Source organism: Larimichthys crocea, chromosome X (assembly GCF_000972845.2).
Source record: "Larimichthys crocea isolate SSNF chromosome X, L_crocea_2.0, whole genome shotgun sequence".
NCBI classification, from domain to species: Eukaryota; Metazoa; Chordata; class Actinopteri; family Sciaenidae; genus Larimichthys; species Larimichthys crocea.
The window spans coordinates 34,018,055-34,033,956 of NC_040020.1; the positions used below are offsets into that span (position 1 = coordinate 34,018,055).

General features: G+C 40.2%; 1 protein-coding gene across 1 annotated transcript; it reads left to right on the top strand.

The window, feature by feature from the left end:
• The first annotated feature begins 675 nt into the window (after nucleotides 1-675).
• On the top strand, nucleotides 676-4,697 carry sid4 (secreted immunoglobulin domain 4). The gene is made up of 8 exons (XM_027282454.1): nucleotides 676-813; nucleotides 1,371-1,508; nucleotides 1,601-1,735; nucleotides 3,197-3,369; nucleotides 3,477-3,663; nucleotides 3,766-3,945; nucleotides 4,049-4,315; nucleotides 4,413-4,697. Exons 1-8 carry the CDS (start codon nucleotides 765-767, stop codon nucleotides 4,415-4,417), a joined length of 1,134 nt encoding a protein of 377 aa, XP_027138255.1. The 5' UTR covers nucleotides 676-764; the 3' UTR covers nucleotides 4,418-4,697.
• The last annotated feature ends 11,205 nt before the right edge of the window (nucleotides 4,698-15,902 follow it).

The following is a 15,902-nucleotide window of genomic DNA, read 5'->3' on the forward strand; positions in this document are numbered from 1 at the left end:
CATAATTCTATAAGGACCGAGGACTATTTCAAAGTGCATACACAAAGTTAAATAAACAGATAGTATTGATCAGAATGAGAAATTATAGTAAATATGTTTGTTTCAGTGATTTTCAATGGTTCTTTGGTGTTTTAATCAAATTCTTGTAGTGTAATTTCTGAATATTCTCCAGCATTACTTCAGGCTATTCGGTAAAGTTACAAATTCAGTTTAACAAAACAGGGCAAAGACCAGGACTACTTTACTTAGAGAGTGTTTTAAGTTCACTTTGATCAGCCGCTGACGACTCACTGGTCAATACAATACAGACACATTTCTGAGTGTTTGACTGGAGTGAGATCATTTTCCTGGAAAGCAGAATAATTCTCTGAACACAAAAATGATGAAATCAATGTCCCCAAGTCCAGTACGACACACTTATTAACATTATCAAATGTCACAAGGTAGTCCAACACAATAAGTCCAATAGCAGCTGTACATAAATATCAGTGACATGAGTTATTTGGTAGTTAACTTAATTGAGTAGATTTTTTTAGTTTAAATGTCACTGGATATCAGTTGGGTACACCAGACTAGCCTAAATAACAATACAGCACTGGGTAGCTTCATACGTGACTATCATCAGTGGACAGTGTTTGAATAGGGGAAGGGGTAGATGGTTAGTTAGGGGGTTAAAGGGCGAACGTCACTATGAAAAAGAGAGAGACAGACAGTGAAAGAGACATTGCACTCAAGATACAAAGTGGAACTGTTCTCTCTTCATCATGGATTTCTCACCTGGGGTCCTGATCCTGTGTTCGTTATTATGTTCAGGTAATCAGTCTCATTTACTTTGAACGGTCTGATGTGTCAGTTTCTGTTAATTTGCTTGACGTCTGTAGAGATGTGGTTTCTTTTGTACTTTAAAGGTGCTCACAACAAAATTAAAGTTCAACAGCAGCGTGTCCCTTTAGATGCAGAGTCCTGATTTCTCTAGACAATCCACAGACCTGTTCTGTGGATTATCACAAGTGCTGGGGACAAGACACATAGTTTGTTGATATATGTTTAATGCATTGAGCACCACAAAGAGAAATCAAACTAAAACCATCTCTAACCCTTTCAAATAGTAATATTCACATTTTTAGCAAAGTGAAATTGTTTTAATATTCCTCTCTGACACAGTGTCTTTGAGAGAATTACACTTTTTTGCTTTTTAGTTTTTTGCTTTGTCATCAAAAGCACTTCTGTTCAATCAGTGTATTTGCTCAGGTTGTTTGCTTTGGAGTTGGTGTTGGTTTACACTGTGTTTCACCCAGTCCTATCTAAAAGTTCACAGAGTTGCATTGAACATGTGCATGTGGCCTTACCAGTTCTCTCGTTTTGTGCAGTGGCTGGCCAGGCTCCTGTTGTCTCAGTGGAGCCCCGAACTGCCACTGTGCGCCAAGGGGAGACTGTCAGCTTTAGGTGCCAAGTGTCCGGCGGTGCACCCATAGAGTGGAAGAGAGCCAATAACCAAGCATTACAAGGTCAGAAGTACAAAAAAACAAAAGAAAACATGTAAGCAGAAGGAGATATCATCATCTGTGAGGTTTCACTGAATTGTACTTTTCCCTTGTAGACAATGTTAAGCTTGGACCTGGTGGCTCTGTGCTGACGGTTGCCAACGCCCGACCTGGAAACCAGGGCCAGTACCGCTGCACAGCAAGCAATTCTGCAGGCCGAGGCTCTGCCACAGCTGTGCTAAATGTCAAATGTGAGCCCTCTCCACAATTAAGTTAGAACATTGTATAGAATAGAATATTTTACCCATGCTCTCTTTTTATAAGGGATCATAAAATAAACATGCCAGGAATTTTTGTTCTGTGTGCACCTACACTCAAAAAAATATTTAGCCCACCCAATTGCAACCCCAAGCTAACCATCTAGTAATAAGATTTATGTAATAGTACTAATAAACTCAATGTGCTTACACTACGCAGTAGTACATGTTTGCAATTTAGTTTCAGAGTGCAATATCACTGTGGTAAATATGGACAGTTGTACACATATATTTGTTTTGATAACACAAGTTATGAACAAAAACTAGCTAGTTGACAACTTAGCCAACAGTTGCTAACTAACTTATTAAGTGCAACAACACAAGACGTAGCAGCAAGCTAATATTACTTACTAGTCTAATAGCAAGAAGCCCAGCTCTGCGTCTGTTTGTTTTAGCCTTTTATTTCACAAAACCCAGATTTACTCTTGTGCAGTAGCTTTTTGCTCTTTCTCGGCTATTGTCTTCTTAGCTTCTTCCGTCAACGTTCTGTTTGGTCTCTCAGACTCTGACATCATGTCCATAGAGGCTGCTGAGCCCGGTTACACTGCCCGCTTACCAAGCTCCTGTTCTGGCATAACACCAACTTTGTTCTCCATCAAACTGAGCTCACAAACAGAGATAACATTATCTAACAGCAGTAGTTTACTGTACTGTGTTGTGGAGAAATTGCTGAAGTCAAAGGTCAATGGTGAGGTCAGGAAGGAAGAAAATGTTCAGGAGCCTCTGATGTCTTATGCTGTATTATTTACGCTTGGCCAAGGAGAATTAGAGACACTCTCAAAGTACATCAGAAGTGCCTGAGTCGGTCTCACATTCTGCCAAACTCATGCTGGTGGATAAACATTAAACCCAAAGATGACACCCCAAATACTACACGCCCCAGAATTAGTCAAAGAGAATGTTTTTACCCATGGAGGTGTTATTGTCAGCATATTCTAGTCTGGAGACACAGATGTCTATTTTGTCTAGGAAGGTAGCAACAGGTCTCTTCGACCCCGGCCACCACAGTGTTGAGATATGGTGGCACCTAGTCAAAGACAAACAATTAGTACTGCCGAGGACCTCAAGGCCCACACCTGACCTACCTAGGATAAAAGATTCCATAACACACTGTCCGTCAGGAAACGCTAAATCACAGAGAGTTGATGCGCAGTAGCAGGAAGAATGCTTTTTTTTTTTTTTTTAGTAAAAATGTATTAGGGTGACAATGTGAGATGCATTACTTGTAGTTACGAACATACAGAGAAACCCACTACCTGTTCAGCACCGAACAACAGTTAGCGACTAGCATTTAGCAGCTAAAGAATCAGATGTTTCCCTCCAGACTCGGCAGAGTTGCTGCCCCCAAATGTCCAAAAAACCATATTGGTCATGTCTGTGTTTCCTCTCTGTCAGTTGCCCCCAAAGTTCGGCTAACACCAGCGGGGCCCCTGCTGGTTAGGATAGGTGAACCTGTTTCAGTGGAGTGCCGCGCCACAGGGAGACCACGGCCCACGTTGACCTGGAAACGCCAAGGCTCGACCCTGCAGCTGTTTACCACGGACACTAATGATGTCAACACCATACAGGTGAAACATGAACACATGCAAAAGTAATATTTTCCTTTATTTTACACATTTGAAGATACCAAATAAAACCTAATAATAATAGTAATAGTTGCCATCTCTTTCCTCAGTGGCCTGCGGTGCATCCAGAGGATTCAGGCGTTTATATTTGCCAGGCTGAAAACACTGAAGGGATGACAGAGGTCAAAATTGAGATCACTGTTGAGGGGGGGCTGGGAGCACCAGTGGCTTCAGTAAGCACCACAGAAATGACAGTGGTGGAAGGACATACAGTCACAATGTCGTGTCAGGCCACTGGTAAGGATGGAGTTTGCGTGCTTGTGTATGTAAAAATATTTCTCTGTTCTGTTCTCAGATCTCATTTTTCACTTTGTCCTCTCTGTCTGTTCTTCCTTTCAGGCTCCCCTACTCCTGTCATCACCTGGTCTAAGCTACGAGCCCCATTGCCATGGAAACACACAATGGTTGATGGAGTTTTGACACTGACCAGCGTAGGGCGCCAAGATTCAGGACAATACATCTGTAACGCAACCAACATACATGGCTACAGTGAGGCGTACACGCAGATGGAGGTGGAGAGTGAGTCTGATAATGCTGACGATAAACACAGATATTGTTCATCCATACTCTTTGTCCCTGCTCACGATGAGAGTAATTATCTTCTCCTTCATGTTTCATGCAGGCCCTCCGTATGCCACCAGCCTGCCTGACCAGGCGAGGCTCCAGCCAGGAGATGCCCTGCGCCTGCAGTGCCTTGCCCACGGCTCTCATCCTATTCGGTTCGAGTGGAGCCGGGTGGGCAGGGCGAGCCTGCCTGCAGGAGCACAGACCACAAAGGATGGAAAGCTGCTCATAGCCCATGCTAGACTGAGTGACAGTGGAACGTACAAGTGTGTGGCCACCAACCACATTGGCTCCAGTGAGGCAGTGGCCAAAGTCATCATAAAGGGTGAGCTTTTATTTGTGTTAAGGCCATCAAAATAACTGATTTGACTTTCTTTTACTCTCTAATCTTGTTTCTTTCCCTTCTTTTCTTACTTTTACAGCTTGATCCGTTGTGGTCATTACTGTGTCTGACTGACAAACCTTCTATGCAGTGCTTTCAACTTCTGCAAGCCTGGTTTGTAGCCATCAAGACGGTTCAGCGGTTAATACTGAGAAATCAGACAAAATTATATTTAATAGTTTCATATATTTTGATGTATTAAAAAGATATTAGTGCCAAATTGTTTGGTTTTATTGTGCAAATGGGATTTCATTTTGTACTTGTATAGATAACTGATAATGTTGCTCCCGTGTCTCATATCTGCCTTTGCAAAGCTACTCTGTAACTATACGTGGACTGACAGTACAGAATGTGTGTGGGAGTTTTTTCTGCTGGAATGTCTCTCCCTCCGGTCCTCCTCCCTTCATGTCATCTGTAAATCTCTACAGTCTACACTGTTGTGCTGTTGAAATTGAAAAGAAGGGCACCAAATCAAAAGCTTTTATAATGGCATTAAATATCAAAAGAATAAAGACTAAATTAAAAAATAATCTGTCATTAATTATATGAAAATGGTATCCAAGAATTAGGGACTGTATGGAGGCCTCCCTCCATCCATACAGTGGGAGTAGGGTACAGAATAGTAAGAAGATATTGAACTTTTTTTCTCATTAAAGGAAGGATAGTTTTACTTTTTTGGAAGAACTTTTTACATCAGATTCATATTTTATTTTAGCCACCCCATTGGATTTATAAAGTTCTAAATTGTTAAATCAGATTAATTATACCAAAGATATAGCTTTCATGTGTGCTTGTGACTAACTATAACTTTCTATGATGCTTCTATCAGAAGTTTTAAAAGTTTAAAGGGTAAAAAAAAGAGAAAAGAATCAAAACTGATGCAGCACAAACAGAGATTGACTTTTTATTTCACGCATCCTTCTTCCTTATTTAACCTGCCACCTACATTAACCACAGTGCAACTTCTGGCTGAGATTTGGGTGTGTTAGTAGTGGCTAAAACAAAGAAGACACATTTGTCATCTTCAAGCCGCTGACTGACTCACAAAGTGACATCACTGACACTTAATCAGATTTCACACAGTTTTATCTGGGGCCACAAAAATAACATACAGCTGTTGTCACGTATGCAGTAGTACAACCCAACATGTGGATAATGTCTGCTTTGTTGTCAGGTTTTTCATGATATATGATAATATTTTAAGACAGTAGAGGGGAGGGTTGTCCAGTGCCTCACGCCAGTAAATTTCATACAGTCCCTTAATGTTTAGAATATAGTTTAGCACATGAATGCTTTGAAAATCTGAGCATGACTTCACAGAGTAATTTCTGTAACCACATGGTGGCAATATGTAGCTTTATGGCAAACGCACATTGCATTCAAGCCAAAGAAGAGCAATTTGAGCCCTCACACCCTTAACAACTGGAGGGACAGATGCAGTGCACAGTCAAGCTATTGTTTCGCAATGACTACATGTCATCCCCAAGTTAAAAAAAAAACAAAAAACTTTTGGCTGATCACTGCAGCTCTCTGTGTAAATATGGACTCCTCTCGAACAGGCAAAGTTCAGTTTGATCAGACAAACATGTTGCAAAATTGCTCACCGATGGTCGTGTTGTTTAGAGAAAGCTTAAAGCGGCGTTGACTAAATTAGGTGTTAGCTCAACATTTAGGGTTTGTGGTTGCAGCTGAAGGTTAGAGAAAAGAGCTACCATTTCCAAAACTGCTGCCAGAACAGAGCCTGTATCTGCCGCTTGTGATTGTGGCCTCCCTTGTAAAAAATAAAACCCAACCTCCACGGAGAACGAAGCTTTACCCTTTCCACTATTCCTCCCTGAATCTTTACAGTCATCTTCAAAGCTGGGGAGGAAACATCTGCCCTCTGTCACCCCACTCCACCCCCTCACTTCACAGGCAGACTGAGGGAGTAAAGATGAAGGAGATGAAATAAAGGCACTACATAGAATAATAAAGGGAAATCTACATACATTTTTAATCAAGAATGACAAAGAACCATTGAACTGGAAAAGAGAGAAAAAATGTGTCAGTGACGGAGAGGAAACTCTAATTCATTAAATCTGATCCTGCTCTCTCTCTCTCTCTCTCTCTCTCTCTCTCTCTCTCTCTCTCCCTCTATCTGCCTTTGTATACATATTAACTAGACATGGACATATGGTCTCTAATGGAGTCTGATATAAACAGTGAGGTTCATAGGAGTCCAGATGACATCCCAGAAAAAGGATGTGTGCACATACTTATACAGATAGTTTGTCACAATTTAAGAAACACTGCATTAGTTTATATTTCAGTACACAACAGTGTTACATTTACTCTGGACCACACATTGCTTATGTTAACCTTAAGAGGTCAGGAAAGAAAGAAAAAAAAACAGACTCAGAATCAGTCTTGTGGCTGTATCAGCACAAGAGCAGGGTAAAATACTCCCAAATAATATTTTTCCTCTACGCCATATAGTCCACCAATAATTCAAAACTGTTACTGTCATGATGTCAATGCAGAAATAATATGGGGAAAAAACTAGATAATTCAGGGGGGAACCAATGAGGTGAGCGCTTCCTCAGGAAGTGATAGGTGGAAGGAGGGCGCCTGTCAAGTCTGTTGCTATGGTTTCCACCTGGCGGACTCGGATAAGCTGGGGCAGAGGTTTGTAGAAACAACGGTTTCTTCAGAACATAGGAAGGCAAGCTGACGGTGGGGCGACTGTGGGGAAGCGAGTCGAGTTCCTGTATTGTCTTGGCTGCAGAGCCAAGTTAGAGTGCATAATATCACACACTGCCTTAAATCTGATCTCAACAGGAAGCCACAACAATTTGCCCTGGACGCTGAACTTGACCAATCGTTTCATATTAATCAGCTGAATTGCCTATTGCCATGCACAAGAAAGAGGAAGTCAATGAAAACAGAGGTTAACTGCAGTCAGGAAGAGCTATGCTATGCTCTGAACGGGTCTCTGTGGAGGGAAAATATAGGCCACATATTATTCAGTGAAACAATTATTCATCTTGCCTCCTCTGGATGATTAATATAAGAAGATGCTGATAAGCCCAGCCTTGATAAATGACAGAACAATAGGACTATCAGGGTTAATGCTAATATTCCCTTTAATGGTGACCTAGGTGTCAAAGGATAAATGTGAGAGGTCACATGGTATTTTAAGGGGTAAGAAAGTATTTTGTTGTATATATTTTCACCTCTTCATGCCTTTAAAATTTCCTACAGCTGCACTAATCAATATTTCTATTTTAACAACAGGACAAAATATGGGTTTCCTCACCAATCCACAAATTTACCCTCACCTCTACAGCATGTCTGAGCTCATTGTTTGCTAGTTTTATGGCTCGCAGCTGTATTCATTTAGGTCACTCTCTCATCTCTCATCAGGCAGCTGTTTTCAGTAAAATCCTGCTCAGCACCAAACATCACACAGACAAAGTTAGAGACTGAACATAGTGGAGCTTTTATCAGCTAAATAGCTAAAGGAGCTGGGCGGAGACTAGAAACTGAGCTAAAAGGAGAAAAAAATATCAGGAGGACAGACTCCAAATGAAGGCTAATATTGACATGAGTCTGATGGATGTGAAAAACAGAAACCGTTTAAACACTTTAGCAACTTTATAAGGTGACAGCATGTCAGTGTTGTGTTTATGGCTTGTTTTGGTGAGGCCTAGTAGTAAAAAATAAATCAATGCTTTTTGAGGATAACATTTTAAGTTTAAATGTTGAATTCTATCTCTTTCGATGTTTTGCAGATCTGAAGGTTGACTTCAGGCAATCTGATGCAAGTGTTGCAACAATACAGTTTGATACTCCGTTTAAATTTCACACCTTTGAACCCACACGTAGCTAGGCTGCTATTTTCAATCGTATATATAAAGGTCCTCTTATTTTGACACCCTTTTCCTCACAGAGATGCACTCTGGCAAGAGTTACTGGCCCCTCTGCCTGAGTCGTGTTTCAATAGTTTTAACAGTGAAGCTAATGTCAAAAAGGCCTGTTAAACCATTTAACAGGTGTTTGTGGAATCCTATGGCCATGATGTGATTTCTGGATATTTCTAAGAAATAATAATAAATCAGTTACTCTATAATACAGTCAATATCCTAGATACAGTTTACTGTGTGGCTGTCAGTGCCATTACTTCACTAGTTATGAAAATGATGATTTCTCAATATCACTGTCATGGGACAAACATTTTAAATACTTTTCAGATTTAAAGCCACATTGTGTAACCTTTCTACCATAAAATAAAATTGATTTTAAATCATTTTGATGCTACATTGATGTATAATCAGGTGAATGGTGTCTTATGGCACTATGTCACAATCAGTTTTCTGATTTTACTCGTCCTCCGGCTGCTGTGCACCAACTCTCTTTACAGAGCTTCCTGATGGACAGTAAAGTGAACTGCTGTTAACTATAGGTTCTGTTAGCTAATGTTACCTCAGCTCAGAGCACCGGGGGAGTGTTGGTGTTTGTACCACAGGTGTTTTGGACCACCAGGAAGAGCTGCTGATGAGGAGCATTGTCATGCCAGAACCAGAGCTGGGCAAGTGGTCAATGTAACCAGGTGCAGCAGCCTCTATGGCCATAATAACAAAGACAAAAAGACCCAAGAGGATGTTGACAGACAAGTAGGAAGAGAAAAAGAGTGACCGGACAAGAAGCTGCTGAATAAGAGGAATCTGGGACTGAGTTTTAGTTGTTGGCTTCGTGAAACAAAAGGCTGAAAGACAAACTGGGCTTCTTGCTGTTGGACTAGTGAGTAGTATTAGCTGGCTGTGTTGTTGCAGTTGCTTGATGTTTGGCTGTTAGCAAAGTTGTCGACTCACTAGTTTTTGATCAAAATCAGAACAAATGCACATGCAAAGCTGTCCATATTAACCACAGTGGTACTGCACTCTGAAACTGGGGGCGGTAAATCACAAAAATGCCAATTTCTACGTCGTGTTTAGTCTTCTGATACTTATACTTTATGATGGCAGACTGGCTTCAGCAGATACCCCACAATAACATAAAAAAACACGTTTGTCTTAGTTTGATGTGTGTTGTAAAAGAATTTTGAGAATCTTAAAATCTTAAACATTTTTCCTGATTGCATTTGTCTAACAGATGTAATAGTAGGGTGGTTTTAGTTGGGGATAACACATAATAACAGCCCAGCCATCGTTGACATTAAACCACAGCCAGCTTCTGGCTGAAAAGATGCTGCTGCTGCTGCTTGTTGCTGAGCACCGTAAACACAAAACAGTGGCGGTACATTCTGTGATCATAGGCCTTTTCTTTTTCACTTGAAACTCAAACCACATAATAAACCATCTTAATCACACATAGTGCACACACGCTTTCACTAGCATGCTCTTCTTCCTGCACTGCAACGTTTACTGCTACCTCTTTCAAAATCATAGAAGAATCAAGACCGAAGAACCAACCACAAGCATCCATGTATAGGCTACATGGCCATGCACCTTACCTCATGACAACACATAAATGTATCTATGGTGTCAGAAAAAACCCCTAATTGAGGTAAGTGAGAAGTTTGCGCAGCAGTGGTTAAAAATACACAGTATAAAAGCAGAAGAAAGAGAAACAGTGTGCAGACTGATCAAAGGTCACAGGCAGAGCAAGTTGGGTACACCATGTACGGTACATTACAAGTTTTCTGTTTGTTAAACCAAACAACATACAGTATATATGTTTTTGAGGGTTTAGACTGGAAGTTTAAACAAACTTTTTTATTGGTAAGTGCTGTAACAGTGTTGATAAAACAATTTGTAATTATTGTCATTGATATTATTGAGATATAAATCATCAAACAAATGACCCACTATTAATATTAATCACATGAAAACAAGCGAAGCTGAGTCAATTCTTCATTTTTTTCAAGTATAGCTTGCACAGTCTGCTACCCTGCATAACCTATCCTCATCAGTAATCTACTATTTATCTACTGGTTACACTTACCCCCCCATGAAACTGTATTACTGTGAGTTAGGAGTTTATATGCAAAAAAATAAAATAAAAGAGAGCTGACTGAGTAAAAGAAATGCAAAATGCTGTGTGGCATTCATTGCTTTTGCATATACTATATACTGTAAATACAGTGTTTCACAAGTAGAAAGCAGACATGAACATAGATATACTGTATGTCAAAGCAGCCACAGCATTAACAACAGACAGGAATACTGAACTAATGCATGAAAACTACTGATCTACTGAAGCTCTTAATCAGTTAACAAAATAACAGCTGTAAATGGAAAATCAAGGCCAGAAGAGTACTAATTATGTCACTGTACATGGGAGTAATTGCAGTTACCTTATGTACTCTAGCTGTAGCTGGCTGAGTTATACACTCTCGGTCTGTCTGACCATGTGTCCTGACGTCTTTGGTCACTGTAATTCAGTGGGACACTCTAAACTACCTAAAACACCTCAGTGTGATAGATCCAACTTGTCTTGCTTAATCGGAAGTTGGAAATTAGCTTGTTATAATATTATAAACAATAAATAAAAAAAGTGCACAGCAAGAAAACAGTTTTTAAAAAAAAGTTTTTTCAACAGTTTTTTTTTCTGCTGCCCACTCTGCACCCCCACTTCTCACGTCGACGACTGAGAGGTATTTCGGGGGGGGAAAAGAGTTGGCAGGAGGATGTGAGGGGGGAGGAAAGAGGATGTGGCAACCAAGTGAAAAGGCAACAGAAAAAGTTCATCTCTGTCATCATGAATGAATAATGTAGTTTCAAATGGTGGAAAATAAAATAATATGATCCCAGTGTTGGTGAAAAAACAGTCAAAAGCTGATTTCCAAAGCTTGTGTTTGTCTGTCTCTACGTCCAACCGAGCCTCAGGATGTAAACAGCAACTGCAACTGTGTGATTAGGATCCATTTGCTCTGCTATGTTTCCATATGGAAAGAGAGAGAGAGAGTGTAGTGTGTGTGTGTGTCTGTGTGTCAGCCAGCAGTTCCAACATTTAGTCATCTGTCAGTATTTTAAAATTTTATTCCACATTCATGACATTATACCGAAACTTTCCATCATGCTACTGTGATACAACAAGTACTTGACTGACTTCTGCTTTCATTGTAGCTCAGGAACAGCTCCACGAATGAAACTTTCTTTCAAAGTTGCTCTACATTTGTGAGCAGCTGGGGTCTTGCAAGAAATAAACTATACTGACAGCCTGTCTGTCGTTGACATCAGCTGATGAATATTTCATTTATTGGTGACCCCTTGGGGATTTATTCAAACTCTCCCATGACCCACAACTGAGTTGTGACTGAAACTTTGAGAAACAGTGATTTAAAATGCTGGTAAAGTATGCATGGCCATTTAAAACTCTGTGAATTAAGTTACAAAACAAAGCCACAAATGATTTTGTGTGAGGAATAAATAAACACTTATGCTGGTTCAGACCGCACACACACACACCTACACACACACTAAAAACAGCATTGTGCGCACACTGTGTGGTTTCTTTTTAAAAGCCTGTTTTAACCATGCAGATTAGATATTTTCTATATGACACATATACACTGCAAACCTATTCACATATTTTCCTTATGCTTTTAGTTTAGTAGCTGTAAGTTGTATTGATACTGTTTACCTGTGAATCTATCATGATGTGATAAAACATGAAAAACAGGATATAATCTTAAGTGATAACAAGCTGCTTTATTTATCTAGAGATGGTGAAATCCTGGACACGCTCATGTTGCTACATCGTTGATTATAGTGACAAACAGTCATCTTGAAGGAGATGTCGTATAAATGAAAAGGCCATGATGAGACACTTAGAGTGTTATCATTGCCTAATGTTATTGAAATTCTATCAAAACGTGAGCTATCCCTTACAGTGGGTGTCTTTTCTGCTTTTTAATCAAAGTCATGTTATTGTTAGTGATGAAAGTACATTTTATCTCAATAACCAAGCGACAACCTCTGTGGCTGTGATATGAAGCCAATATGGCCAAAAGTCACTTGGAGTCAATCTCTATAAGTCCCCATATTAAAATGTCCAACTTCACAGCAGAAATAAACATGTTTACAGCCTGGTACAATAAACAGTTTGGTCTCTATAGCTAATTTTGATGTTCATGACAACTGTATTGAAGCTGAATTTCTACTAAGTTATGCATAACTAACAGAGTGGTCACTACATCTGACAAGTTGGTGCCGTTATATGTGGCTTGTTTGAGCACCCAGGCATCATTCAACACACCTCAGGTTCACAGATGATCCTCGTCTTTGCACATTTTTAGATTAGCCGAGAGTTGACAGAGGCAGGACTGCCAAGGTGGCTCTTCAGAAACCTGTGGGTTATGTCATGGAGACAGTATCAATACTTTATACTGTCTATGGTTTATATAAGACAATACAGACTCAAGTTCTAGATTTCTGTGGCACTTTCAGCTGTATCACGCTGTCTTTCTCAGCAGATGTAGTTTGATCAGTTTTCATGAAGTTGTATGTGTTGACACATACAGTAAATCTGTGTCCCCAGATGAAAACCATGGAAGCTGAAAGCTGTGAAAAACTCAACAGTAATGATTGTGATCTCATCATTATGTTGGGAACTCCTTAGCTGCAAGTTCGGTTCAAGCACTGGATCCCACAATGTTACTTGATGGCGTTATACATTAGTCTTAAATCCCTAATACTTGCCTACCGCTTTCAAAGCTCACACCTTGATTTTGAAATGCAACATTTTTGTTAAAACATGAAATACTGTTTGTCTTCCCAGACTCTAAGCTCAAACTGATGTGTGGAATTGGTGGAGTTACCCTTGATAAGGACATTTTGTACAAAGTTCCTCTTTCACTGTTTTAGTGCGAAGTGGAGCAAAACTGTTTTCACATTGTCAGTTGTTGTGACCTCATGTACATCTTGTGATCAAAGAATTAGTGTGACTATGACCCATGATCTTGAGCTAAGCGATTTCGGTTCACACAAAACCAGACAAGCACAAATGTCATCTTACAATTATGAAGTTCTTAAAGCTGAATCATAAACAAACGCTTGCACATAAGACGCACAGGTGTTTTTAAAGTTTAGGTCAGGACAAAAACTTTGTAGGAGGAAGTGGGGAAAAAGGCTTCAGTTACATCATGTTCCTGAAAGAAAGATCTGCATAGCATGTGTTAAATGTGTGGTAAATATGTGGCATCTGTGTGAGTGTGTGGTATTGCTTGCAGATGGATACATTTAAATGAGCACCCTGATCAGCCATTTTGTGTAGGCTACGTTCATACATACAGCCCTGTGTCAGTACAGAAATGAGGTCTGTGAAGTTTTCAGTTCAGCTATTTTAATCAGTAAAATATATCACACATGGATGTACACACGCAGTTCACAACAAGAAAGTAAGGCCGAACCACATGTTTAGGTGTCTACTGATCACTGCTACTCATCAGTCTTGTATAAATAATATTCTTGCTCCGACAGATTCCATTTTTCCCATACTACTGTAGTTCTTCTTTTGGGTGACTGATGGTCACAATGGGCAGACGTCCATTAAATACATGTGGGATTGAAGTTCACTGACTGTCAACATGAGCGCATACACACACACATACACACACTGACTGGATCTTTCCATATGGAAACACTGAAGCCTATAATCGTGCCGTTACAGATAAAATTGCAGCTGCTTTTCACAGCCTGACACTCGCTGAGATACAGACATAAACAAACAAAGACAGATCGATACGTGCACCCCACTTACACACACACACACACACACACACACACACTTTGTTAGCCAGATGCGTCTGCTTTTTATTTAGCCTTTTGTTTACTAGAGCTGCACAGGGCACATGAACTTCTCTCATCCTCTTCCTGCCTCCATGTGCGGATGGTTTGTCTGTCTCCATGTGTCTGCTCATTTGTCTCCATACGTCTGCTCCTCAGTCTGAGCGAATATGATGAAAAACGATGTCACAGAGTCAAGATGATACTCACGAAAACCAAGACAGAGAGATACAATGTGAGACTGATGGGAGGAAAAGAGCTCATGTCAGCTATAGATTCTCTCTCCCTTGTGAACGAGCTGAGAGAAGCCACGAGTGTATATTAAATGTCTTACATTCCTACTCCACTCTCAACACTCTCCTCTCACTACTTAATTACCTAATATGCTCATAAAGTCTTTTCACCCCATCCCATCTGGGTTTCTTTCCTTTCTTTCACCGCTGCTGCGTTCTGTATCTTAGTTTTTGTGTCCGACTGGCTGCTCACTAAACCCCTCTGCTAAACAACAACGGTTCAGTCATGGCTTAGCAACTATTATTGCTCATGGCAGGCCTGTGAGGCTTTGGAACAAAATGGAAGCAAATAAAATATACTGTGTGTTTTATGTGCAAGTAAACGCCTCTTCTTAAGTTGCCTTTGTAGACAGCTTAATTGATTAAAGCTCGTGTGAAAAATGCTTTGCTGTGCAGAGATTCTATGTCAGTGCCCATCCTAAAAGCAAAGTACCTTTGCAAAAGTATATAAGCCTGAGCAGCCAAACAGAGTTATATAATTACTACTGTGATTAACTGGCACCACATTGCGCCGTTTCTTTATTTAGCATTACACGTCTTCTACGTTGGCAGAACACTGACCCTTTGTCTCGGGCAGGCCGATTTAGCATCAGCGTTTTAGCGTGACATCACGTTATGTGGCCATCATGGAATTTCTTTTACAAGATTTGCTCGGTTTAAGGCTGGAAACGTTTAAAAAGTCAGCTGGTTATAGCATTTACGTTAGCTTCAGTCACGTTAGCTTTATTAGCCGGTTGGCTTCCATAGCTATATGGTTCTACAGCTGAAGAAATACGGCTGCAATTGTTGTCATTTCAGCCAACTAACCTGTTGCAAAATCAGAGGCCTATTTTTGTCTCATTACTTGTTTGGAAATTACTAAAAATGTCATGAGATAAATAAGCCACTGTTGTCACCAGATGAAGCAACAGTAGCGAGGTGGGGGTGTAACGCTTAAAGTTGAAGCCAATGAAACTGAGTTTTGTTTCCATGGAGTTAAGACTCCCAGTCTTCGCCAAAACCAAAGTAACCAAACACCCCAAACCAAAATGTCGTGCATATTTTCTGATATTATTTAAGCTTCCTTGGAAGATATTGAGTCATTGGCCTTATCTTGATGTATACATGTATGGATTGTTTTAGCTCAGAGTCTAAATGTCATTACATTCCTCTTAATGATATCATGTTTTCCACTCGGTTTTCATTTCTCTATCTAATTTTGGCCTTGTAGAGGCTTTCACTTTAATAGAGTTAATCCTGCATCCAGTCTCCAGTCTGTGTTCTTGCTGTCTCGGGGGTTGAAAAAACACACAAGTTTGCTTCTAGAATTGGGTGAAGGGCTGAACATGTGGAGGGAGAAATGAGGAAAAGTAGGAGGAGATGAAGAGAAGGAATTGAGGGGAGAATGGGAACGGATATAAGATTACTTACTGGCAAAACTGAAGTACTGCAGCAGCTGTTTAGACTGAGTCTTAGTCATTGCCCTCTCAA

Excerpts from the sequence above, each read along its gene's own strand:
- sid4 (XM_027282454.1), top strand. The coding sequence starts at position 765 with ATGGATTTCTCACCTGGGGTCCTGATCCTGTGTTCGTTATTATGTTCA. Across the intron at positions 1,736-3,196 it reads AGCTGTGCTAAATGTCAAAT|TTGCCCCCAAAGTTCGGCTA; the intron begins GTGAGCCCTCTC and ends CCTCTCTGTCAG. Across the intron at positions 3,946-4,048 it reads CACGCAGATGGAGGTGGAGA|GCCCTCCGTATGCCACCAGC; the intron begins GTGAGTCTGATA and ends TGTTTCATGCAG.